Source organism: Pelodiscus sinensis, chromosome 1 (genome assembly GCF_049634645.1).
Source record: "Pelodiscus sinensis isolate JC-2024 chromosome 1, ASM4963464v1, whole genome shotgun sequence".
NCBI classification, from domain to species: Eukaryota; Metazoa; Chordata; order Testudines; family Trionychidae; genus Pelodiscus; species Pelodiscus sinensis.
The window spans coordinates 13706936-13734935 of NC_134711.1; the positions used below are offsets into that span (position 1 = coordinate 13706936).

The 28000-nt window shown below is 44.0% G+C and overlaps 1 protein-coding gene across 2 annotated transcripts in view; it reads left to right on the forward strand.

Annotated features, from left to right (window-relative positions):
• Window positions 1–27744, forward strand: part of OPTN (optineurin) — a 43353-nt gene extending 15609 nt beyond the window's left edge. The window contains exons 5-14 of one of the 2 annotated variants that reach the window (XM_075926020.1): window positions 759–838; window positions 2550–2684; window positions 4170–4260; window positions 10261–10376; window positions 11562–11711; window positions 15494–15587; window positions 17374–17532; window positions 18654–18784; window positions 24778–24860; window positions 25725–27744. In XM_075926020.1, coding sequence (XP_075782135.1) covers window positions 759–838; window positions 2550–2684; window positions 4170–4260; window positions 10261–10376; window positions 11562–11711; window positions 15494–15587; window positions 17374–17532; window positions 18654–18784; window positions 24778–24860; window positions 25725–25849 — 1164 coding nt within the window. In that variant the 3' untranslated portion in view covers window positions 25850–27744. The remainder of the gene's footprint in view (window positions 1–758; window positions 839–2549; window positions 2685–4169; window positions 4261–10260; window positions 10377–11561; window positions 11712–15493; window positions 15588–17373; window positions 17533–18653; window positions 18785–24777; window positions 24861–25724) is intronic. The other variant, XM_075926021.1, reaches the window with a different exon arrangement.
• Window positions 27745–28000: the final 256 nt, after the last annotated feature.

The following is a 28000-nucleotide window of genomic DNA, read 5'->3' on the forward strand; positions in this document are numbered from 1 at the left end:
CTTCCCTGTGAAATCTGTAACTAACCCGTTAAATTAATAATGCATGGTTAGTGCTGTAAGATTTATTAATCATCTAAATTTTAAATACAGAATTTTGCTTTTATGCTGTGTTTAGTTCAGGGGAAACTTGTATGGTGTCTTTTTTTCTCATTGTGTCAGGAAAAGAGTTCCGTTTTCTGTTGACAGAAATTAGAGATGCTGTCAAGCTAAACTTTGATCAAATTTAAGATATTCAAAAGCTCTGTGCTAGAGACACAGAGAGCTACTTTTACCATCACTACTGAATCTAAACTGTCCTCTTCAAGAACAAAATCAATCAATTCTAGAGTTGCTGCTGAAGTTTCAAGCTGCAAGCTGAAATTATGCCCCATTATTGCTACAAAATTCAATCAGGAAGGCTTTGGGCTCTGTTTGAACAGTGAGAAATAATTTCCTATGGGAAGCCAAGTTGTTGCCTTTTCACAAATGAGTGATTGTTTGGTCTGTTCTGGAAGTCATCTCTGATAGTGATAAGCAAGTCAATTGCCTGATCTTTAATTTTCTTGTTAGGGGAAAAATTAGTGGCAAAGGATTTTATGGGGAAGGGGCTGGCTTCTCTATTGTCATTCACATTTGATCCGTACTAACAGGGTGGCAAGTTAATATATGTTAAATATTAACTGTAAAAATTTCCAAATAAGTAAATGAAATAAAAGCAGATATACTAGTTCGTGACAACTTGGAAGTACAAAAGCTAACACTCTTTTTATCCCCCATAGGAAGGAGTACCAAATGCAGCTTTAAAAGAAAATCAGGATATTGCTAATGACCAAAGGATCAGCAACCCAGCTGCCTACATGTATGTGGAGTCTGGTGCTGTTTCAAGTTTGATATTTTCTTTTTTTAAATCAAAATCACAGAATATATTGCTTAAGACTCCTCTCACAATTCTATCTTCACATGAATTCTTATGCCTGTGGGGTTTTTTCCCTTCCTGAACTTTTACTACTTTATAGACTTAGACAGCTGATACGATTAAAGTTTCCATTTTGGATGTGTGCGCGCGCGCGCGCACACACACACACACACACACACACACACACGTGATTGCATTTTGGAAGGTTACACTCTTACGTGCAGGTGTTTCTTGCATTCTGGTCACAGGGAAACATAGCCCAGTATGCTAGTGTAAGTAATCAGAATGTACTGTATCAGTTGGAGCACATTTAAATACTTGTCAGCCAAGAAGTTTTATAGTCAGGGGAGCTGGAAAAGAAAAGTAGTGGTATTTTGACCACAAACGAAGCTTCACCCACTTAAATGCCATTCACAGTGCGTTATGCAGATGTTCATAGGCTGATCATATATTCTCTGTTGAGCTTGGCTCCTTTTTGATGGGACTTAGGTTCCTCACTTGGCTAAATTTTGGATGGCTGTATTTCTATTGTCCCTTATAATGTGTGTTTATCCCCACACTGAAGCCTTAGAATTGTGCAGTGAACAGGATAAAAAGTATGCGATCAAGGTCTTACTAACGGCCACGACAAAATGAACACTAACTTCCATGGGAACAGTATTATTCACCAATAATCTCCTGGTACTGTTTGCAGGAGTAAGGCTGTTCATCCATATATCCTGGCTGAACTGCTGTTTCAGACATTGCACACTGCTTACCTGAAGTCTTCTTGCCATTTCTAATGGAGAAGATAGTCTTTCCTTTGTGTCCTATACTACAGAAATTAAACTTTAAACCTCTTCTGTTTTCCACTACAAAGCTAACTACATTTCAGTAATGCATAATATGATCTTTATATAGCCTGTCACAAAATCTGGAGAATATGAACATATGTGAATAGCTAGACACACATTCCCATGCCACAAGGAATGGAAGGTTGTTATATCACAGGAAAGTTAATTTCCATATTGTTTGTAGTGAGGTCTCTGATTTGATGTCATGAATAATCTGATTTAAGCACTTTATGGGGGGTAGAATGCTGCAGACTTTATTAGCTCAAAAATAAGGACATTTTAATTAATGTCATTTTATTGGGATTTTTGGGGTGGAAGGGATTGTTTTATAGAGAGGTGAACATTTGCATGTTTAATGGAAAACAGCCATTTTGTGAAGACATCCATCATTGGAAAGCAACACCTTTGGTTCCACAAAATGATCCATAATATATTTGTGAATATTTTAAATATTAGATTTTTACTTTTTGCATAGACCTTCCCAGTTAACTGGTTAAATGCATCATCCCTTTCATTGTGAGGGCTTGTTGAAGTGGTACTCGAAGTAAGCACAGCAGTCATGGTCATGGAGCCAGGTCATGGGCTGCTATTATTTAGTAAGACTCATTAATTTAGGTGTCCAACCTGAGACACCTTAATGGGGCATGACTTTCAGAGGGCTGGGCCTCAACAATCTCTGAAAATGTTGTCCCTATAAGGTGTCTGAAGTTGGGCATCCAGAATCACTAGTCCCATCTGAAAATCTTGGCATTCAGTTAGACCAATGATAGACTGTAAAACTAATGTGTAATCACCTGTACTAATAGCACGTTTGATCAAAGCAGGAGCGGATCTGTGGATGAACCAAAGAATTTGGAATCTGAAGAGTTCACTGTTCGCCAACTTCTTTGTTGCCTTAGAAATGAAACTCAGATGAGAGAGAACCTTGAAAAGGAACTTCAAGTACACAAGGACAGGTATAAAATAAATGGACAAAATATGTTGAATTGAAACCATAACACTTTTATTTTAGCTGTGAGAGGCGCAAATCACAGTTTGTTTTCTATCATGCAGCAGTTCAGGATCCTTTTCCTGTTGCCTCCTCTGGACCTGCAGTTTCCTAAAATTGAAGTGAAATGGTGTGATGGATATTTGAGAGCATTTTAATCCATGTATTGCTCACACACTGTTTTTTGCCGTTTTCCAATGAAATATCATGGTGTGATGTCCTTTCTATGGGACCTTGGGCAAGTCAGATATTATAAAGTGTAAATAATACTTCATCGGGCTTTAATTCTTTAATGTTTTAAAAAACTCCTTAGAAATGTTTGAGAGATTTAATTCCAGATATCTAAAGTTAATATCCCATCTGAGACTTGCATAAGCTCAGTCTCATTGGTGTAAATTTGAAGCAACTGTTCAAATTAATGGAATTTCACTAGTGTGTCTAGAAACTGCTTCACAGGTGGACAGTATGAGATCTGTTTGGAGTAGACACTAAACCTGGGCAAATCAGTCATGTAATAGTTCTAAACGGTCTTCTTAGGGTGGGAACAAGCTTTGCCAATAGCCAAATGACTTTCTGGTTATGTCTCTACTGCAATTAAACACTATGCAATTAAACACCTGCAGCCTGAGCCCAAATATCTGCACCACAATTACACAGATCTATGGCCAGAGTCCCTCAGGCTGGCATGAGCCAAGGGTATTTAATTGTAATGGAGACATGTCCTCAGAGTACATCAACCCTGCAATGTAGGGTTTTGTGTAGTGTTAGTAAGCGTACTTATGCAAGCATTAATCTGGCTAGCATAGGTAACAATCACAGTGAAGACACAGGTTTCAGCATAGACCAGCTGTCCCAGTGATGCCTGCCTGGAACAGGGGGTATGTACTCAAGTTGTTAGCCCACACTGGAGTCCATACTGAAGCTATAATGGGTGTACCATCTCACAATATAATTTTTCCTTGTGGTAATGATGTATCAAAGTGTGAAATTCTCCTTACCAAAGGAAAAATGGATTCAGAATTGGTATTTCTAATTGTATTCCCAACTTCCAAGAGAAGCAAGGGGACAGATGAGTCCATACCCAGAGAAAAAGATTTTAGGAAAGTAGCTTTCATGTGCACTGTGACATGATCACTATGAACAATTGCTACTACAGCTAAATCCCACTTCATTCCTGAACCAATAAAATAAATGTGTATGTCTTTATAAATAAAATGGAATAAAGGCAAAGTATGTGAGTAAATCCCCCAAAAAATCAGCTTCAGGACATATCTCCATATTTGACTGTGGACTTATTTTTAAATATTCTCACTTGCATGGGAAATATTAAAAGTTAGAGTAACATATATAGCAATAGCATATGATCCTTGTATGTCCTCACCTTTTAAAATGCTCGTTATTTCATACTGAATGTGTATTGAAACCATCATCATTGGCTCCTGACATTTCTCAGGCTGTCAACGCTGGAGAAGAAATTGGCTGATTATGTAGAGAGTGGAACGCAAACGGAATGGGAAAAAGAAGAGGATGAAAGTGCAAAGACAGTATGTACCAGTTTTCTGGGGACACAATTTTGAGTAACTACAAAGAACTTGTGGGGGAAGACAAGATTAGTGTTAAGGATACATGGGTTCTCCCATGCTTTGGAGCTGGGGGGGGGGAGGAGCTGGGGTGGGTTCTCCCGGTGCCACTTTGGGCTAGGGGGCTAAGATGGGTCAGGTCTAGGCCTGTGGTTGCAGTGGGTAGACTCTTGGCTCCAGGGGGAGGGGAGGGAAGGGAAGGGGTGACGTGGAGTTGGAGGCTAGCTTCCCCCAGGCAACAGTTCATGCCCAGCCCATGATCCAGCCCTTTGGCTGCACCTGAGGAACTTGAGCAAAGTTCAAGAAGAAGATACAAAGGTGAATTCCATGCTCCTGGACTGGTTCTCCTGGAGGTTGCTCTAATTTACACAAACTACCAATAGCTCCCAGGTGCATTTCCAGCAGCTGGCATCCCACTCATGCCCAGCTGCTTTGACCATGCACTCTAAAGAGGACATGGAGTGACATAGGAGCATTTATGCCCACAAAGGACCTCTCTAATTTGGATTAATCTCCAAGGTCTGAGTCTACAATCCACTTGCGATGTAATGTAAAAGACAAATCCTAACTCACAGTTGGGCAATAAGACAGCAGTGGTTCTCCAGGGTTAGCCCCTGGTGCGCTATTGCTGCTTCATTTATCTGCGCCCTCTGCAGATACAGGTGCTTGCAGCTCCCATTGGTACGGATCATGACACCACTTCCCGCAGCTCCCATTGGCTGGGGATGGCAATCTGCAGCCAATGGGAGCTTGCAAGCATCTATACCTGCAAAGACACAGGTAACTACAGTGGTGGTGACCTGCCTGGAGCTAATCCTGGCAAACTGGATCTCGCCCATGAGCAGGTATTTGCCTGCCACTGCTCTTGCTGCAAAGCTCGGGCCTGAATCCATGTTTGGATAGGGGCTATTTTTCTCCTAGCCATTAATGTATATTTTCTCTAGTTTTGCTATGGAAGAGCACAACTACCTTAGACATAGGTGGGTCCTAATCCTTTGAATTAAGGCCTTGAACTGACAGTGGTAGCCAATAAAGGAGAAAGTATGCTCACAATGGGTGGCAGTTGTATTCTGCGTCAGCTAGTGTCTCTATTGCTCGAATGGTTAGCCTCAAGTATAGTGAATTATAGTAATTAAGTCTGAAGGCAACAAACGTGATTATTGGGACTGTATCTTCAAGGAAGAAGGGAAAGTGGATTTTATCAGCTAAAAGGTAGAAGAAGGTGGTGTTGTGTTTTGGTATCTGTCATGGACCTCATTAAGGTTAGGGAAGTCCCAGCTAAACTATCTTTCTACACTAGGCTGATGAACAGAATGGGAGATGTTTTCTCATTTGTATGAGAGGAAGGAGATGTCCTAACAAATTCCTTCAAATATTTTTATCTTGTGACCACTTGTCTTGCTTGTGTTCAGACTGAGACAGATACCATTAATCCAGATGTAGGCATTGTGACATACTTATGATGGTGCTGGCTGCATCTATGAAAACATGAAGTGTACAGCTGGGTTTCCTCAGTGTATTGTTGGCAGCAGAGTTCATGTTGTTTCACCAGCTCCGTAAGCAGCTTCTCGTTGATGCTGATGTTTTAGGGGACCACAAGAGCAGGATGAATCTTTTGAAGACCATGCAGGTAAGAGTACTGATGGATGTGTGAGGAAAGTTTATAGCTGTTTCAGTGGCGTACCCTCTGCTTCAGCTGTCCTGATCGCGGCTTGGAGATGGCCATCATCCATTGTTAGGAGAGCAGTCTTAAAGGGCCACTAGGGTTGTGGCTGAGCTGTCCCCTGGTCTTGAAGTTTCCAGGAAGTTGAGACATCATATGATGCTAGAGTTTGTGTCATTGCTTGTCTGTTCAGAGGCAAGGTGATGGTTGGAGAGAGAGTCTGCGCTAATTTTTTTTTTTTTTTTAAGAAAAAATGTTTAAGTGTTGGTGTTTTGTTGAGGATTGGGGGCTGTTGCATTTTTCAGTGAGGATGTCAGAGCTGCTTCTCAGAAGACTCTGCTGATTGTGCCCAGTGCTAATGGGAGCACTTGATCTTCAGTAATGTTCACCAGTGACTCAACATAATGCTCAAATGTTTCCAAGGGCTCCTGGAACTTTATTGTGCATGAATTAAGGCCAAACTCTTTTCCAAGGAGAGCGGTTTATACTGGCTGGGCAGCTGTTTTGCTGCCATGGCAAGTTCCTCTAGTATTTTATTTTCTGCAAATTAAAAAGAAAGCACTTTATAGTGGCTGGTGCTTTGGTCCTGCAGTCATCTGCTGTGAGCTGTTTTGCAGCTGTGATGGAAGAAGGATAGAATATTCTCTCTACTTTTGATATGGAGGTGGAATTGTGCTGCTCATGTATGGATTTGGAGTGGGTCTTATACCACCTGCATGCTGGCCTTTTGCTTCATCTGATGTAGCTTGTGAATCATCATGGTTTCAGGAGGAAATAGGAATCAGTAGCAGTCATCAGTAGATTTTGGTATTCTATTAGCTTGTCAATACCTTGTATGACATGAGAGCCTTTTAAGATGGCTGAAAACTTAGAGGTGTCTACTCCCAGAATGAAGATCCAATCCAGGATGTGCCAGGCTGGCTGCATGGCATGGGAGTAAGTTAGTTTGAATCTCATAGTTTCCATGCACCTGATGCTATATGATATCATGATGTGTTAGTGTTTGTGGAAGTCACTCATTAGAGACAATGAAATCGGGTCTTTCTAATCACCATACTAGGGAGCAGGTCCAATTGCTCCTCCAGGAAATCTGCAGAGTCTATGTTCAGAAATCTGCAGGCCAGCAAGAGTCCTAGACTTCTCTTGTCCTTAGTTCAGAGACCACATGGAACATTTCTGAGGATTTGAATTCTGGACTGGCTTTGGCTTCTTAAGTTGGAATTGAACGTAAGCACTTGAAGCTCTTTCCTTCATCGTCTTCTAGGATTTTGCTCAATTTATGTTGAGTAGTGTGTGGGAATGAGCTATGTATGAGTAGGTGGATATGGATTTAAAGCAGGTATTGGTACGCATCTTGTCCAAATGCAGATCCTGAGAAGTGCTAGTTTTGTTTGTGACTGACCCATGGATACATCAGCATGAGTTTGAAGATGCTATCTTCTAATGCCAGGCACTGAATTTGGCTTCCAATAATATGGACAGCTGACTAATTCAAGTCTGTATTTTGTTTTAATTACATAATATTGTTTCATTTTTGCATATGCATTTTCTTTAAAAAAAATTGGAGTAAGTAAATAGTTTCTCATTAACTTCAGAAATATTTTATGTCTAACTAATTTACATGTGGCTTGAAGCCACAATGAGAGAGCCTTGAGGCAGAGACTCTCTCATGGTGGGGATAATCTGGTACAGATGTATGCAGTTTTGCTAGAAATCCTTTTCCTTCTCTGGGTAATGAACATAATATACCAACACAACCATATTGGTTCAGAGTCAGGCCAATGGTCCATCTAGCCCAGTATTCGTTCTTCCAAAAGCGATCTTCAGTTTGATCTTGCAAAGGTGCTAGAGCCCTGCATGGGCCTTGTTTTTAATTCTGCTCCTCTCCTGCCCCACAATACCTACTCCCACCCACTCCTGCATTGTTTCCTGCATTTTTATCCTGCACCCACCCACAAAAGCCTTGGATCCTGCAAAAGTGAGAGAGTCCCCCCCATGCTACTAAAAATAAAAAGCCTTTATGTATTTTATTATACAGAATTCAGTCGATTTTTACCACTAAAACAATGAAACAGATCTTTCATGCACCATGTAAAATATTTTAATTCTTGTTATAATAGAAATAAAATATTTTTCTTGCTTGAATTATTACAATTTTTATTTAAAAAAGCAAAACTTGCTTTATATTGCTTTAATTCTGTGTGTGACAAACTGAGGGGAAAATTAGTGTTTGCTCACAAATTACTATAGTCTGTTGGGGTTTTTTATGTTTTTTGTGTTTTTTGTGTTTTTTTTTTTTTGGGCCCACCTAATCCTACCTGCAGTCTATTTTACCAGCTCTCACTGTTACAACAGTGGGTCCTGCGGAATCCCAGTCCCACTATACGGCTCTACCACACACTTCAGAGGGAATGAACAGAACAGGCAAATAGTGAGCGCTCCATCCCCCTGTTGCCTCTTAGCTTCTAGAAATCAGAGGCTAGAGATATCCAGAGCATAGTGTTACATCTCTGACTATTTTGGCTAATAGTCATTGATGGACCTGTCCAGGGCTGCTGACTGGAGAAGGGGAGGGACACACATACAAGGGCCTGGTGATTAAAAGGGCCTGGAGCTCCCTGCTGCTACTGCTATGGCAGCAGCCAGCACCTTAGGCCCTTTGAGTTGCCGCCAGAGCCATGCGCAGTGCTGTCTGGGTGTTGCTCAGGTGGGGAGAGTCATGGTGCAATCTGGGCAGCACTGAAGGCTGACTGCTCTTAGCCCAGCCCTTTCTGCCCTTAGCCCCATTGCGTCCAGGGGACCCGGAGCCAGACCCCCACACACACATTGCCCAGGGCCTAATGATGCTTGTCTGGCAATGAGTTCCATGGGTTGACTAGCGTTGTGTGAAGAAATACTTCCTTTTGTTTATTTTAAACCTGCTGCTTATTAATTTCTCTGTATGAACCCAGCCTGGTTCTTGAGTTATGTGAGGGAGTAAATAAACATGTTCTTATCATGCTGCTCATCTCAGAGGAATCCAGAAATAAATAGTAACTTCATTCCATTCATCCCTGTAAATTTCAGAGTTGAAGGCTTCCCTGTCATGATACAAAGATGTGCTGTACAAGTAGGGATGTCAACATGTAGACGACTCTACAATTAACCGATCAGCCTGGGTTTATCCGTTAATTCTGTCAAATACATGTACTCCCTCCCCCTTGCTGCGGGAAGGATGGGAGCAGGGATGGGGGCAGGCGGGAGCCAGTACTCAGAGGCAGCGGCACAGGATAGCAGGTGGGAGCTGGTCTGCACGGGGAGCCAGTTTTTAAATCGGCTCCCCTTGTGGACTGACTCATGAAACCTTATGCTCTAATAAATTTGTTAGTCTTTAAGGTGGCACTAGCCTCTTTATTGTTTACACCATTGGACTTATTAGAATCATAGGGCTGGAAGAGACCGCAGGAGGTCGAGTATTGTCCAGTTCTCTCCCCCCTCCCAATTTTAAAGGTTAGAGTGCCCAAAATTGTAGCTTTGTTTTCTTTAGGAATGCTGAGTAATTTTATATTAATCTTACAGTTCAGCACAGTTTACTGATGCTGAATGATTTGTGCTATTTTCTTGAGAAAGAGAATGGTTATTGCTAGGGATGTAAAAGGTTAACCAGTTACCCAGTAAGCATAAGGCTTACCAGAATGCTTACTGTGTAACCAGTTAACCAGGCTGCCAGCTGCATCAGACCATAGCAGCCTCAGCTGTTTGGGACTGCCGGTGAGACCCTGGTCATGTCAAGGTGGCAAGTGGGGCCACGTGGTGGGAAGGCAGGACCTCAGCTGCACTGAAGTGGCCCTAGCAGATGGGCAAGACCCCAGCCCAGGCCACGTGAGAGCAGCCCCAGCGAACAGGCAGGACCATGGATACACATGCAGGACTCCAGTCACATTCGTGCTGGAGCACCCCAGTGGGAACCTCATTGCACCGGAGAAGCCCCATTGGGGAGGCGGAACCCTGGCCATGCTGGAGAGGGTGGGCAGGATCCTGGGCACTCTGGAGTGGCCCCATTGGGCATGCTGGCCTGGAGCAGCACCCACCATGCTTGTCCCTAAAAGCCCAGTGGGATCACAGCCCAGATGAGACTCCTCGCACAGGCTGCCCTCTGTTGGCCCACCAACAGTTAACCAGGTAAATGATATAGTTGTAATAGTTTAACTGCCTAACTGTTTGGAGCGTTATTTACATGCCTAGTTGTTGCCTGATATCTCTGTTTGTTTGCAATGTTCAGATCTTGAATTGCCTGAGTATAATTTTCTTCTTTCTAACAGGTTGGTAGTGAAATAGAAGCACTGAATCTGCAGGTGTCATCCCTCTTCAAAGAGCTTCAGGAGGCCCATGCTAAATTAAAAGAAGCTGAGCTGATCCAGAGGAGGCTTCATGAAAAGTAAGGTCCAGAAAAGCAAATGTTGATTGTGCTGATGATAATCTTTAGCCCTTGTCTACACTTCGCAGTGGATCGACACTAAAGCAATCAATCCACCAGCCATTGATTTATCATGTCTGTTGTAGATGTGATAAATCGATCTCCGAGAGCACTCCCGTCGACACTGGTACTCCGTCGAGAAGAGTAACCAGCATCGACGGAAGAGCTGCCCCTGTCAACTTTGCTGCGCGCAAGGTGGCATGGCGAGAGTGTTGATTTCAGTTACTCTATTTGCATATACACTATTTGCTTAATATTTCAGCTATTTGCGTAGCTGAAGTAGATAAATAGTGCAGGTAAGTGTAAATAAGGGCTTAATGTTCATAGCCCCTGCCATCTGGGGAGCTTAGCAAGCTTTACAAATGCTAACTAGTGCTGAGAAACTTATGACAAGCACTATATTAGAGCTAAGTATTTCTTAATTATTGACTAAACCTTCTGATACTTCTGAGAAGAGGTATATATTAATCTCATTTTACAGGTGAGGAACAGAGGCCCAGATCTCTGAAAGTATTTAGGCACCTGACTACCATTTATTCCAGTGGGAGCTAGGTGCCTAAAATACCTTTGAGGGTCTAAGCCTCTGGCTTTTGCAAGATCTAAGATGTCACTGGACATTAAGGAGCCTTAGAAATAGACCACAAGAATCCTGGTTTTTCAGATTGAGAATTTAATCCTTCATGATGTAAAAGGGATAAGGGATATTTTAAAAACAAGTGAAATCCCTTACAGGGAAAGAGTTGCTTTTCTTAAGTTTGCAAATAAAGACCCAATTTGAACCCTTATTCACAGGCATTCTCAACATGCTTGAAAATCAGGCCACTTAATTAGGTGCATAAAAAAGATTGTAAGATCTTCTCTTTAGGTGTCTCTCTCCCCCCCCCCCCTTTTTTTTTTTTTAAAACTTGCAGTCATGATTCCTATCTTTTTGAGACCATATAACATAACTTAAGGAAAAGGGTACGGGGTCAATCCCTTTATTTTCTTATAGTTGGGCATGGGATGTATTTTTCAACCCCCAATGAAATTAAAAGGGGGATAAGTTAATTACAAATAAAAGGTTCTCTTTTTACAATACCCATCATGATGACTTCCATCAAGAAATAAGATAGGAAAAAGAGTGTTTCTCTTTCCTTTCTTTGGCAGGTGTCAGATACTTGAAAGAAAAAACTCTGCTACTCCAGCAGATTTGGATGAGAAGCAGCAGCTCCTGTATACCATTAAAAAGCTAGAGCTTCAGGTGGAGAGTGTACAGTCAGAAATCAAACTGGAACAAACCAAAACAAAGGAAGAAAAGTGAGTGTGACAAGATTTTGTACCTTACAAAGATTTGTAGGGGAAGAATATATAGTAATGTATCCGAGGAGTAACTATATCTCATATGTGACTGTTGTGTATGCATACAAGCTTTCCCCTACCCCTGTTAAATTGAGCTTGTAGAGGTTAGTCTGAACTGAAACCCTGGATCCAGGTAGCTTCAGTTTATTAAAGTTTTGACTCTAGGTCCAGAAATTACGGTTCGAACCTCTCTCTACAGTAGGCCCCAAAATGGATCTTCATGTTCAAATAACTCCAATCTCTGGGGAAATCCCCACTCTAACTGCTGACTTGTGCCCTTTTCTAGCTGTATATAAGTTGCTGATCTAAATTGATCCCTGCCTTCAGGTATTGGAAACTTCGGAGGGGTGGCCGAGTTAGTCTGTAACAGGAAAAACGTAAAAAAACAACAAATAGACTAGTAGCATCTTAGGGTATGTCTAGACTACAGGCTTTTGTCGACAGAAGTTTCGTTGACAGATACTGTCGACAAAGCTTCTGTTGACAAAGAGCTTCTAGACTACATCCAGTTCCGTCGACACGGCAAGCCACTTTGTCAACATGACAATGTAGACACAAAGGACAGTGTAGATGCATAAACGCCTTCTGTCGACAGAACTCTGTTGACAAAAGGCGTTATTCCTTGTCGAATGAGGTTTACAGCCGTCAACAAAACTGCTGAGTTCTATCGACGTTATGTCGACAGAACTCAGCAGCAATGTAGACACCGGTATAGTTTTGTCTATAAAAATCCACTTTTGTCGACAAAACCCTGTAGTCTAGACACACCCTTAAAGACTAACAAACCATGTAGATGGTATTATGAGCTTTCAAAAGCTCATGATACCATCTACAAGTTTTCTTAGTCTTTAAGATGTTACTAGTCTATTTGTGGTTTAAGTTTTTTCAGATATTGGGTACATCAACTTACTGTGTCCATCCTGACAAAAATGCAAACTGGCTTCCTATCTTGGCATTTTCCTTACAAAAGATGAAGAAATAGATACTTTGCCCATCCTGTTACTGTATTTTACTAAATTCTTAGGAAGTTGAACAAGCAAATACTCACAATGCATTTTTGAAATACTGCACTTGGCTAGTTACCCATATGCTGTCACCAGCATGTAGCATAGGGCCTATCTCCCAGTCAGCTGGAATTTCTGCAATTTGGTAGTTTTGTCTGGGAGCCAGTAAGTAAGTTCATTCCCCTGAACTAGGTTTCACTTCCCCGGGTTGTTACACAATAGGCATTTTCTTCACTTGCCTTACAAAAGAAAATAGAAACGCTGCTGAATTCTTTAAGGATAACTTTCGAGATGTTTGCATCAAAATGATGACGACATGTCCAGCTATGAAACTGAACTACTCCAATCTGACATACATAGATGCAAGTTTGAGGATAGGCAGTGAAGGACCTTGAAAGTCAAGACAAGCAGCTTATGTTTGCAGATACTGAGCAAGGTCTACCAAGCGTTTCAGTACTAGGGCAGGTCAGCTAGATTATAACTGACTTTTGAGCAGTTCCCTAATTTGTCACTTCGTTATACTGCAGGGTTTGAAAATCATTTCCTTAAGGAAAGGCTTGGGAACAGAGCATTATGCTGGTAGGAACAAGACAATACCCTGGATACTACCAAATGTTTGTAAACATGTTCACATTGTTACTGGAAGTTCTCTGGTCGTGAGCACAGTGCTGCAGGGGAAGCAACCCAAGAGACCCAAAAGGTAGTAGGAGAAAGGATGAAGTTTCATAGACTTTAAGGTCAGAAGGGACCATCATCATCATCTAATCTAACCTCCTGCACATTGCAGGGCACAGAACCTCACCCATCCACTTCTGCAGTAGAAGACACTAACTCAGCCAGAGATTAGGGGAAGTCCTCAAATCATTGTTTAAAGACATCAAATTACACAGAATCCACCATTTACAGTAGCTTAAACCTGCAAGTGACCCAGGCCCCATGTTGCAGAGGAAGGCAAAAGATTAACTGCTCTGGAAGAGTGAGAGAAAAGGGCATTAGGGCATGGGGAAACACGTGTGCCTCTGAACTCTGTTGGAGTTAGTGTTTTGGTGAGAAGCTCCATAAATAAGAGACTTACCAGAATTAAAAGCTATTAAGAGACACCGCTTCAAAACCTTAGCTCCATCCATTTTATTTAATGAAAGGTGTGACTTTTCCAGGGTCTATAACAGGCCTGGGCAAAATATGGCCCACGGGCTGCACCTGGCCCACCAAGCCATCAGATCCAGTCTGCAGATGCAGCGGACACCCCCAGGCAGGCTCCCTGCTTGCATCGCCCCCCACCTGCACACCTCTTAGAAAAGCAGCTGCCAGGCCGGTTTCTCCTTCAGAACTGAGAGCCTGGAGGGGAGGGGAGAAAGGGATAGAGGCACCTCATGAAGCCTAGCACAATTCCATTGGCTGGTTTCTGGCTAATGGTAGCTCCTGTTTGAAAAACAGGCAGCACACGAAGCACCCTCCCTCCCTCCAACTCGTAGTTATTCACACACACACATCGGCCCCTGCAGCCTGTTCATGGGCAGACCAGGCAAGCTGCCTGAGAACCCTGCTGGGCTGCTGGCCAGGAGTCACCCAGGTAAGTCTCCCGGCCAGAGCGTGCCTCTAGCACTCCAGCCCCTCTCTTCCCCAACCCTCTTCCCCATACTCCTTCCCCTCTACTCCACTTACCCAAAACCTCTGCCCCCCTCCTGCACCCATACCCCCTACCAGATCCAGCCCCCAATCCTCTGCCCCAGGTCATAACCCCTCCTGCCCTAGGTCCTAATGCAAACACCTGCACCCCAGGTCACAACCCCTTCCTGTCCTAGGTCACAACCCAGACCCCTGCATCCCAGTCCCCTGCCCGAGGTCACAACTGCCTCCTTCACCCAAACTCCCTCCCAGACCCCACTCTCCGTCCTGCAACACAATCCCTTACCCAAAGCTGCACCCAACCTCCATCCCAGACCCCACATTTCCTTCATTAATATCATAGAAGAGTGTGGCCCTCGACCACTTTCCAAAATCTTGGAGTGGCCCCCAAGATTTTGGGCAAAAATTATTGCCCACCCCTGGTTTATAAGCACCTACCTGGGTAGTATATGGGTATTTTAATTTTACAGAAAAAAGTGAGAGTCCCAATGGCTGAAAGTTCATGCTAGAGAAAGTCTGACTGGAAATAAGGGGCAAATGTTTAACAATATGGGTAAATGTCCCTAGGGCAGTTTACTTAGGGACATGGCAAATTCTTCTTCAGTTGAAACCTTCAGGTCCAGAGTAGCTATCTTTCCGAAAGATATGCTCATTTCTCACAGGAGCGTGGGCTTGATGCTGAAATTATTGGGTGAGTCTTTGGCCTGTAATTCAGGAGGCCTGATTATTAAACGATCAGAAGAGTCACTTCTGGACTTAATCTCTGTAAGGGCACCAGGGACCTCGAGAGAGGCGATGGTGAAGGGTAGAAGGCTACTTTTTATTGTCTGACTGAAATTCCATTTGTAAGTTGTTGAAGGTTTGTTTGGTTGGTTTTCTTTCCTCTCCCACTGGAAAAATAAAAAGTCAGGCTAGAGAAAATGTTTGACAGTGGGGATAGTTAGTCCTTTAGCTTTCTGAACTGGTGTGTCTTAAACTCGAGGGATTTGCAAGTTTGATGGAAAGGAGTGATGAAAGAAATCCTAAAGCAGGGGCTAATGGAACAGTTTAGCAAAATGGAAGATGATGGAAGGACCATTTCAGATGTAATTTTTTTGTCTTAAACAGGGCAAAATTTTCTGACTTGCAACATACATACAGCAAGCTTCTCCCTGAGCTCACTGATGCAATGAAAACCATTGAAGAACTAAAAAGGAAAGAGGTAAATTAGTTGTGAAGACAAATTGCAATGAATTTTAGGAGGGAGAAATGAATGTGGATTGTAACAATATTATTACTTCATGATGACTTCATGATTTTTCAGCTTTACCATTCACTGTAGCTACATATATTTTATGGCCATTTGTAAGGACAGACCTTGACACATCCTGCTCCAAAAACACAAAACACCACCTCTCACCACTTCAACTAAAGAAGAGCCACATCTCTGCTGTGTTAGTACAGATATCCTTTGTTGGCCTCAAGCTACTGCAGTGCAACACAGTTGCATACATCTGAGCAGTTCTGCATCTATCCCAACTCAAGAGCCTGAAGTTAGGCATCTAAATATTTGCATAATCTTAAAGTAAGGTTTTTTGGTAAGCGACCATCTTTTTAGTTATGTTTTTTACACTGCCTTACATGGTCAGGTCCCAATCCAGGGGTGGGCAATATTTTTTGTCAAAGGCCACGCCAAGAATTTTGGAAGTGGTCAAGGGGCCATACTCTTCCATGGTATTAATGGAGGAAGTACAGAGTCTGGGATGGAGGTTAGGTGCAGAAAGGAGCTTATGGTATGGGAGGGAATTTGGGTGAAGGAGGCAGTTGTAACATGGGGCACTGGACTGGGATGCAGGGGGTTGAATTGTGACCTAGGGCAGGGAATTGGGGTAGAGGAGGGGATGCAGGGGATTGAATTATGAGCTAGGGCAGGAGGGGACTGTGGTCTGGGGCAGCAGATTGGGGTGCTGGATCTGGGAGGAGGTATGGGTTCAGGAGGGGGGCAGAGGATTTGGGTATGTGGAGTTGGGGGGACAAGAGTTGGGATCAGAGTGTTGGGGAAGGGAGGGTTGGGGAGCTAGGGGCAGCTCTGGCCAGGAGACTTACCAGCCAGCAGCCCATTCCTAAATCAGCTTCCCTGACTGCCCTCCCCCCCACTTGTAGTTCTTCACAGAGCACAGAATACTTACAAGCCCCTTGTGCTTCTTGGCTGCCTGTTACTGAAACAAATTAAGATTGCCTCCTTCGCCCAAATTCCCTCCCATACCCCAAGCTCCCTTCTGCACCTAACCTCCATCCCAGACCATGTACCTCCTCCAATATCACGGAAGCATACGGCCCCTCGACCACTTTCCAAATTCTTGGCGTGGCCCCTGTCAAAAATTATTGCCCACCCGTAGATTGGGACCTGACCATGTGAGGCAGTATAAAAAACATAATTAAAAAGATGGTCCCTTACCCAAAAACCTTACTTTCTTAAGATTATGATTGTGCTGAGGGTGGGAGCAGCTCCTAAAGCTCCCTCTCCCTGCCCTCCAGGCTCAGTTTTTAAAATGAAACCACACCGCAGCCGCGTTTCTGAGTGGTGTGCGGGTCGGGTGAGGCACTCTGGGAGCCTCAGGCAGGCTCCGCAAGCCAGTTCCTGTGGCTTGGTGGGCCTGGATCTGGCCCACAGGCCATATTTTTCTCAGGTCTGTCCCAATCTATGACAGGGGCTCTCACGGTGCATATAATAAAGTACTGTACAATATATGTCTCAATAGCTAGAAGAATGGAGTTCAGGTTTAGCTTTGAACTTTCTTGCTTTTTCTCAGTGCTTTTAATAGAGACCTTACTATTCAGTATTTTAAAAAAGAGGGAAAATCTACTTCTTAGGCTGCATAAAGAAATTACTTTTGGGAGTTGATATAGTGGTCACTGGTGGGAACTTTCTCTGGAAGTAGCCATGAAGTGTTAGATTTTGGGGGTAGTGGGAGTATCAGGCCATTTCAATTAATTCTTCCTTGCAGTTGGAGAAAGTGGATAAGGTGGTGGTAGAAGAACTGAATGAAAAGCTAGAGCTGGCAGAGAGAGCTTTGGCTACAAAACAACTTCAGATGGATGAAATGAAGCAGACCATTGCTAAGCAGGAAGAAGACCTTGAAACCATGACTGTCCTCCGAGCTCAGGTATGAGGGGCCCTTCAGAAAAGTCAGGGAGTCTTGGATAGTTCTCATTCTTACTGTTGAGAAATAGAAAGAAATACCCTAATGTCTCAAGCAATTGCTCTGAAAAGATTAAAATAGACAAAGGATCCAGATATATAATTACCGTTTTAAGTTTCCCCTATAGATCTGTGTAGAATATGTACTTTTGTAAATTACCATTTACCATTGATTTTAATGGATGGGATTTCTAGATATTAAAGGGGTCTGAAACAGTACAGAGAGTTTTAAACCTCCTATAAAAAGTTTGATAGTTGATTAATTTTGTTCTTAATTTCCCGTGGGCTCCCTTAATGTTAAAGTAGTGGTTTTAGTCAAATTCAATGAGACCAGGGATGTAAAGTGTGACTGGGAAGAAGGCAGGTCTTGAACTAGAATTCTGGGAACAGTTTCTGGCTCTGCCAAAGATTTTCTGTATGACCTTGGAGAAGTCATTTGCTCATGGTCTTTATGTCATCCTTGTCTGTAAAATGGAAATGATGATGCCTGACTTCACCCAGCCTTTCTTTGCTATTTAGCTTTTTGGGTCTTGGGCTATGTCCTGCCAAGCGTGTGTGCAGCTACCAGCACAGTGTAGGTGGTGATTTTGGTTGGGGCTTAAAGGGGCTATTGCAATACAAAGAACACACTGGTTGGCTGTGCTAACAAGTGGGATTAATTTATACCAGTAATGGGCAACTTGGGCTACATGAGTGGCCCTCTTTCATCTCAGTGGGCCACAAGAATGCCTTAACCAAGGCAGTCTCCCAGGGTAGGGTAGTTTTGCTAACTGTGCTTGTGTACCTAGAATTTGCAGGGTGTGCTGATTGAGCCGTAGTAGCTCTTTGATTGGATGCAAAGGGAACGCACAGCTCTGTCAGTGTTGTGTGTAATCAGCATGCACCTCACTTCACATGCCCTTGCTTTATGTGCATGTCACTTTAGGTAGGAAAAAAAAACCTATGCAGAGGGAAACCAGCAGTATCTGGCAGCTGGGCATGTGGGGCACGTGCACCATAGGTTGCTCACCACTGACTTATACACTGGTAGAGTTACATCTGGTTTAAAAAGTAAATGCTGACTGTAATTTTATTATCTCTGACCAGATGGAGGTTTATTGTTCTGACTTCCATGCTGAGAGAGAAGCAAGAGAGAAGATACATGAAGAAAAAGAACAGTTGGCTGTACAGTTGACGTACCTGCTACAGGAGAAAGATGCTCTTGAAGACCGTGGCAGGTGAGAAACTGATTAAGGGAAATTTCAAACATGTCTAAGACTTAGTTGTCTACTCTGGATCATGTTGTTGTCACATGTGTTAGGGGGCTGGCTAGGGACTTGTTAAAGCTAATGTTGATTTTAACAACTGTTGAAAGCTGCAACATGCCTGTGCTCATCAATAGAATTTAAAAAGACAAAAACAACTGAAAACTGTGGAAGCCATGGACTTAGCTCTGCAGTGATCTGGCTGATATAAACGAGAAATTAGCCAGATGACAGAGGCCTCTGTGTGAGAGATCATCCAAAGAACCAAAATTAAACTGTATGACACGTGAATTATGGAAGTATTGTATTTATTTGAGAAGTACAGGTAAACTCAATGGGTGAAAATCTGTCCCCAATAATTTCAGTGGAGGCAGGATATCACTGAACGTCTCTAAATTGGCTTAATCTGAAAACCCATTCACTCAAGTATTTCGGGTCTCTTCTAAAAATTGAGTCCATAGATATAAACTGTATCTTAAAGAACCCCAGCCATTATGTTCACCACCCAGATATCTAGTATTTACCTAGACTTAAGGACAGAAAGATTTTAGATTTGTTCTCCCTCTTAAGTTAACTTCTTTTTCAAGAAAAAAAAGCCAGATTGATAGCTAACCTTTTATTTTATGATTGTAGTAATAATATTTACTTAGAATAAAATTTTAGAATGCATATCTGGGCCAAATTTCAGTAGACCCAATAAAAGTTAAATTCTCTCTGCATGTTCATTTGTATCATTTCAGCCAGAGTTATCAAAACCACAAATAAACACTACTTGGGGGGGGGGGGGTCAAAATGGCTTTTGTAAAAGGAATCATGCCTCACAAATCTACTAGGATTCTTTAATGTGGAGTGGGGGTCAACATACATGGGCAAAGGTAATCCAGTGGCTATAGGGTACATGGACTTTCAGAAAAACCTTTGACAAGGACCCTTACCAAAGACTCTTAAGCAAAAAAAGTCATGGGATAAGAGAGGAGGGTTTTCTCGTGGATTAGTAACTTAATAGATTGGGGGGAAAAGACTAGGAGTAAATGGTCAGTTCTCAGAATGCAGAGAAAGAGAAATAGTGATGTCCCCCCAAGGATCTGTCCTGGGACCATGCGATGGAGTTGCACTCACTTCTCCTAAATGCCTTCTTGATAAGTGCGTGTGCCTGCACTCTCTCTACCTGTTTGTAGCAGGTCTTCACTGACTCAGCCCTCCAGCCACATCATAAAGTCTGTCTGTAAGATAAAGCAAAGCAAATCCCGGTGGGGGTACAAATCCAACAAGGGTCTCTCTGAGTTCTCTCTGCAATGCCTTGGTCTGACCCTGCTTCAGACTAGAGCGATGCCCTAGGGCTTCTTCCATGGAGACCAGTGTCTTCACCCTCTTGGGGCCTTTCTACTTGCAGTCCTCCAGCCGAGATGCTGGAGTTCAGTTTCCCTCTTTGAAGTGCCTCAGCATCCAAACCACATCTCCACTATGGCTAATGAGTGGTTGGGGGAAACCCAGGCCCACTCACTACTCTGGGTCTCAGCCCTGGGACCCCATAGGTAGCAGCTGTATGCTGTGTTCCTTTAACTAAGTCACACTGCTGCTCTAATTCCCTGGGCCACTTACCTCAGGGCCTGATGGAGCCACAGCCACAGTCTCATCTGAGGCCCTACAGCTCCCTTGGCCAGACAACCACACTCCTCCAGCTCTAGTAAGGAACTGAACTCAGTCTTCTCCTGCAGCTCCTCTTGTACTGACTTGCTGGGTCCTGATTGGCTGATCCCTACACAGTCACTCTAGGCAGTTTGGAGGAGCTCTCTACTGCCTTTTTCTGGGGTGAGGTGTTGCAGGGCCACAAGTCCTCGAGCAGGGGGCCTCAGGGCCTACTCCACCCCATCACTGACCAGCACTGTCAACATTCATTAATGATCTGGGAAAAGGAGTGAACAGTGAGGTAGCAAAATTTGCCAATGATACAAAATTACTCAAGATAGTTAAGTCCAAAGCAGACTGCAGAGAGTTACAAAGTTCTAGTAATCAAGTTTTGTGAGAAAAAACAAAAATGGCAAATGAAGCTCCATGTTGATAAATGCAAAGTAATGGAGACTGTCAAACATCTCAGCTATACATAGAAAATGATGGGATCTAAATTAGCTGTTACCACTCAAGAAAGAGCTCTTGAAATCATTGTGGCTATCTCTGTGAAAACATGCACTTACCATGCAGCTGTAGTCAAAAAAGCTAATGGAATGTTAGGAACCATTAGGAAAGGTATAGCTGACAAGACAGTAAATATGATACAGGCAGTCCCCGACTTATGCGGATCCGACTTAATGTCGGATCCGCACTTACGAACGGGGCTTTCTCGCCCCGGAGCTCACAGGCAGCGGTCAGCCACCTCGAACTCCGGGGTGAGAAAAGCTGCTCCCAGTGCCTCTGGTCTGCTGGGGACCGTCTCCAGCAGACCAGGGGCATCGGGAGCAAAGCCGCAGCCCCGGCGGGTTTGCTCGCGGTGCCCCTGGTCTGCTGGAGACGGTCCCCAGCAGACCAGGGGCACCGCGAGCAAAGCCGCAGCAGCGGCGGGTTCCCGCGCTTCTGAGGCTTTGCCAGAGCAAAGCCTCAGAAGCGGGGGAACACGCCGCTGCTGCGGCTTTGCTCGCGGTGTCCCTGGTCTGTTGGAGACAGTCCCCAGCAGACCAAGGGCACTGCGAACAAAGCCGCAGCAGCGGCGGGTTCCCGCGCTTCTGAGGCTTTGCTCTGGCAAAGCCTCAGAAGCGCGGGACCACGCCGCGGCTGCGGATTTGCTCCCGGTGCCCCTGGTCTGCTGGGGACCATCTGCAGCAGACCAGGGGCACCGCGAGCAAAGCGGGTCCCGCGCCAGAGCAAAGCCTCAGAGGCGAGGCACCCCGCCGCTGCAGCTTTGCTCCCCGTGTCCTTGGTCTGCTGGGGGGGGGGGCGCAGCTAGTGTGCCTCCCCCCCAGCAGACCAGGCTTTTGTTGTGGACCTTGGGGCAGAGCAGCTGGGGCGCTGCCGGTTGGTCCCGCAGCGCCGCTCTGGGCACTACTGGACCAACCCGGCAGCACCCCAGCTGCTGTGCCCCAGGCATCCTGATTCAGCCGCTGCTGGTCAGTTTCAGCAGTGGCTGAATCAGGACGCCTGGGGCAGAGCAGCTGGGGTGCTGCTGGGTTGGTCCAGTAGCGCCGAAGAGCGGCGCTACTGGACCAACCCAGCAGCACCCCAGCTGCTCTGCCCCAGGCGTCCCCAAGTCAGCCGTTGCTGAAACTGACCAGCGCTGACTACAGGAAGCCCGAGGCACAGTTGCTCTGCCCCGGGCTTCCTGGAATCAGCGGCTGATCAGTTTCAGCAGCAGCTGACTTGGGGTTCTTAAGTTGAATCTGTATGTAAGTCAGAACTGGCGGTCAGTTTCAGCAGCGGCTGAATCTGGACGCCAGTTCCAACTTACATACAGATTCAACTTAAGAACAAACCTACAGTCCCTATCTTGTACGTAACCCGGGGACTGCCTGTACTGCTACTAAAAAAAAATCCATGCTATGCCCACATCTCTTGAAGACTCCACGCAGTTTTGGTTGTTCCATCTCAAAAAAGATATATTTGATTTGGAAAAAGTACAGAGAAGGGTAATAAAAATGATTAAGAGTATGAAACAGGTTCTTTATAAGGAGAGATTTAAAAGACTGGGACTGCTTGGGAAAGAGACAACTAACGTGGGGATCTGATAAGTGTATAAAATCATGACTGGGGTAGAAAAAATGGAGAGAAGTGTTATTTACCCTTTCACATAACACTAGAAGCCAGTGTCACCTGATTAAATTAATAGGCAGGAGGTTTTAAAAAACCAAAAAAGATACTTCTTCCTAAAACACTATCAGCCTGTGGGACTTATTGCCAGGAGATGTTCTGGCCTTCAAGAAAAAATTGGGTAAATTCATAGATAGAGCCATCAGTGGCTGTTAGCCAGGATGGTTAACAACACAACCCCATGCTCCAGATGTCCCTAAGCTTCTTACTGCCAGAATCTGGGAGTGGATGACAAGGGCTGGATCATTTGATAAATTGCCCTGTTCTGCTCATTTCCTTCTGAGGTATCTGGCATCTGCCATTGTCAGAAGCAGGGCTGTTCCATAGAGAAGATGTGGGACCTGAAACAACCTCTCTACCCCACACCCATACCTCTTCCTATCCTTGTTCCACTCCTTCCCGCCCCCATTGCACCCTTTCCCAAAGCCCCCTTCCCTGAAATACATGACCTCTGGGATTCCTGGGAGGCTTGGCATGGGGCAGCAGCAGGGGTTGAGCCTCCTCTGCACTCAATTACCCAGCAGCCTGTTCTGCTCCACCATCACCATTCAGCCAGGTTGCGATGCAGGTTGGGGGAACAGAGTGGAGCAGGCTCGGGCCAGAGCTGACATGCTCCACTTCCTGCCACTGCAGTGGAACCATCCTCATCTTGTCTAACCTCCTGTACTTTGCAGGACACAGAACCTCACCCCACTGTCATAACTACTTCTGTACTAGATCTGTACTCACTAGCTGAATTGCTAAAGTCCTCACATCTTGATTTAAAAACTTCAAGTTACAGAGAATCCACCATTTACTTTAATTCAAATCTGCAAATGTTTCATCACCAGTGCTGCAGAGGAAGGCAAAAGAAAACCCCAGGGTTTCTGCCAATCTGATCTTGGGAGAATTCCTTCCTAACCCCAAATATGGCAGTCATTTAGACACCGAACATAGAGACAATTTCCACAATCCAGACAGCTAGGAAAGAATTCTCTGTAGTAACTAAGAGCCCATCCAGTGTCTTGTCTAGCTGTTAGAAATATTTACTAATAGCACTTGCAGTTTGGTCATATATCATTGTAAGCAATCTCATCATACCATCCCCTCCATAAAATTGCAAACTAAGTGTTGAAGTCAGTTAGGTTTTTGCCCCCCACTGTTCCCCTTGGAAGTATGTTACAGAACTTCATTTCTTTGGGATAGAAACCTTTATCTAATTTTAAACATAAGCTTATTGCTAGCCAATTTATAACCGTTTGTTCTTGTGCCCACTTTGGACCTTTCTTGGTGTTTTTGTCACGTACTTATTTAGAGAACAATCATATCTCTTCTCATCCTTTGGTTAGGTTAAACAAGTCAGATCCATAAGTATTCTCTCACAAGATTCCTATGATCATGCTAGTAGCCCTTCTGCATCTATTCCAGTTTGAATTAATCTTTCTTCAACATGGGAGACCAGAATTTTACATAGTGTTCCAAATGATGTATCACTAGTGCCAGGTCCAGTGTTACTAATGTATCACTACTGGAAATGCCTCACCTGATGTATTCTAGGATTGTATGAGCTTTTTCATGGCCACTTCACATTAGTAGTTCATAGCTGTTCTGTGGTAGGTCTTGGTGTATTGGTTGTGCTCCCCCTCTGTTGTTTACAATTTATAATTCCCCAATTTTATAGCAGAAATTGTTGTTAATCCCAATGGGTGCATCTACACTGCCCCCTTAGCTTGGAATAAGATATGCAATTTGAGCGACACAAATTGCGTATCTTATTTTGATCTAATTTTGAAATAGCTTATTTTGAAATTTGGCCCTGTCTACATAGAGCCAAATTTTGAAATAAACTGCTATTCTGAAATGTCCTTTAACCTCGTAGAATGAGGGTTACAGGGACGTTGGAATAGCGAGCCTGTTATTTTGAAACAATAGGTTAGTTTAAAAGACACGGAATAGCTATTTCCCAAAATAGAGCTGCAGTCTAGATGTACCCTAAGTGAATGACCTTGTACTTTTTTATTATTTCATCCTATTTCTTTTACTCCAGTTTTCAAGGTCATCTGTATCTCCTTACATGATATTCTTTGTTCTTTCCCTGTTGTTTGAGGTTAGACTAGACTTCTCTTGCTAACAGGCTTTGTCTCTGTGCTTGAAAATGAGTACATTCTTAACTTCCTTAATCTCTGCAGAAGCTCTTTGGTGGAAATGCAAAGTCGTCACGGAGCCAGAGCATCATTGGATCATGATCATTCCCCTCATCTTGTACAAAGAGGTAAATTTATAGAGGACAATTGTTAATGGGATCATTATCCTGGGCTTGGCCCTCCTGTACCCAGTATAAGACTGTTTTGCACTGCTGCCAGGCCAATCAAGTGGCACAATACTGAGCATTCTCAGGAGTGTTCTGTCTTTGTCCAGCATCCTGTAGGGCCTTTTTATAACTGAGAGTAGCCCAGCAATTGCAACTTCCTACCTACTATCCCCAGAAGTACCGTCTGGCATCTTCTATGAGAACTAAATTTACATTTTCACAAAAGAGTGAAAATCTAGTTGAACATAATAGGTCAGTGGTCCCCAAACTTTGGAGGTTGCCGGGCGGCAGGGGGCATGGCCGTTCGCTCACCGGGGGCGGGGCCCCCCATATCAGCGCGCCCGGGGGCGGGGCCCCCCATAGCAGCGCGCCCGGGGGCGGGGCCACCTCCAAGAGCCGCGCGCCCAGGGCCGGTATCCCCCCCAAGTGTCATGCGCCCAGGGCCCCCCCCCCCCCCCAAGTGCCACGCGCCCGGGGCCGGAGTTCCCCCCCAAGTGCCACGCGCCCGGGGCCGGAGTTCCCCCCCCAAGTGCCACGCGCCCGGGGCCGGAGTTCCCCCCCAAGTGCCGCGCGCCTGTGGCCGGCGCCTCCTCCAAAGCGCCGCGCGGAGCGCGGGCGGCCAATTCGCGGCGCTCCCGGGGCCGGCGCTTGCCATGCGCCATGCGCCCGGGGCCGGCTCCGGCACCATGCGTGCGCCACGTGCCCAGGGCCAGGCCAGCCCCGAGCACTTGGCGGGCGCACACGAATGCCCCTGCGGGCTCCATGGCGCCCGCGGGCACCGTGTTGGGGACCATTGTAATAGGTGATCTTCTCTTTGTTTTGCAGGAACTAATCAACAGGACTGGCAGCAGCAGCAGAGGAATATTCCAATGCATTCCTGTCCCAAGTGTGGAGAAATTCTACCTGACATGGACACACTTCAGATCCACGTTATGGACTGTATCATCTGAATGCTGATCTCCCAACTCTTCATAAATGAAAATTTATACCTTCCAAGCAAATGCATTCTTTCCCTCTAGAATAGGATCTGATCCTACTCTCTGTGAAGTTTTATAGGGTTTTCCCACTGATTTTGCTCACAATAGGGCAATTAGTATTTCCATTTCCTTTAGGGAAGAGAATGTTCACAGTGTAAAATGAGTTGCTAATTTACAGAACTCCTCATATATCTGCTGCAGTGAAATCCTTAGCCGTACTCTAAGAATAAACTCCATTTCTCATAGTTTATGATCACACAGAGCAGAGAATGATTCACAGTAGCTGGCTGAATTAATGTAATCAAAGGAGACACAAGATAGATACAGCTGATGAGATGAAATAGTTACAGGAAACTAACTCATGTTTGCGAAGCTTTTAATAAAATTGAATAGATTTGTATCATTACACACTGGAAACGAATCCTGCTCATGTACTGAACAGCAGTTTTATTGAATTCCCTGTAATCAGGCTAATTTAATTTTAAATTCTTGATAGTTTGTGTACTTTTTGCTTTATCCATATTCGGGAAAGTGTAAGATTGAACTGGTTGGGTCTGAAATATGTAGCTGTTGCTATGAGCAAGTAATTTAGTTTTATAAAACAATTCACAATTTAAAGAAGCTGCCTTTACTCCTCTCCATTCTAATAAATTCACCTGAACTTGTACAGTAGACCTCAAAATATTTTTGTTGGAAACAAGTAGCGTTAATGTGACTTAATAATTTAGGAGAGTTATTTGAGTTCCATGTTTACAAGACAAAAATAAATCTGTTGCATAGCACAAGAACCAACTTTGCAACTTGTGTATATTTTAGAACTTTATTATGTTCTGGATTGGCTTTTTGTCCATATGTATTTCCAGTAGGAAACTGTCTTGGGTTAGCTCTTTTGATGCTCTCGGAAGTATGTGATCTTTACTTACATAATACCAAATTTAAAAACTCACCACCTTCCTCTGTATCAGTTATGGGCAACCTAGTCTAGTGAGTGAGCCGTGTGATTGGCTCTCTTTCATCTCAGTGGGCTGCAAGATTGTCATAACCCACACAGTCTCCCAAGATTGGGTAGTTTTGCTAACTGCACCTGTGTACCTAGAATCTGTAGGCAGTGCCAACTGAACCATAGCAGCACTTTGATTGGATGCAGACAAACCACACGGCTCTCATGGTCGGTGTTGTGTGCAATCAGCATGCACTTCACCTCAGGTGCCCTTGATTTATGTACATGTCACTTTAATAATACCCATAGGGGAAAAGCTATGTGAATGAATACCAGCAGAATCTGGCAACCCTATGCATGGGCAACAGTAAATAAATGTCTTGCAGGCCACAGCTTGCCCACCACTGCTTTGGATTGTGGCAGGATTTCAGCTTGTCAACTGCTCTTATTAAATTACAATTGAAGCCTAGATTGTAAAATATACTGAGACATTGCAAAAAATCATACATCATATAATGTGAAGGATTACTTGGAATGAGGATTGTAATAGGAAAAAATGAAAACGATATTGAGCTTGATACTCATTATTCAGATGGAAGTCCCACTGATTTTGAACTGGATTTCTCGCCAAGGAAGAACTGCAGGATTAGAACCTTGTCTGGCCAGCTGAATTGGTAAATCTTTTGCTACAAACTACCAATCCCTAAACTTGGATCATACTTGGCTCCCAATGCCTTGCATTAACTATTAGACATGCTTCCTTTACAGGCTAATGAGTTAAAGGTTTGTTCATGCACTAAGGAACTGTACCCTTCCAATAATTTAATCTCTGCAGATGTCAAACAATGGCCTTTCCTTAAATTCTGGAAACGAATTCACAACTTGCACTGTGGATTTTTGGTGGTGTAATAAAATCCAACAGTTCACATCTTTGGTAGAGACTGGAATTTTTATTTGGTAGCCAAAAATCATGTTATCCACTCACATGTCCTCCGTAAATTTAGGTTACTGTTGACTAAAAGCTGAAGGATCATCTCAGACTTAGCCATAACCTTCTCCAGGAACTGCTAATGCCTTTGGTAGATGCAAACTTGGATGACTTTTGAATTAGTTCTCTTGGACAGTGGGACTTACGGTCTTCCACCCTTGTACCCAGTTTTATTGTGCTAGCTCAGCAGTTGTTA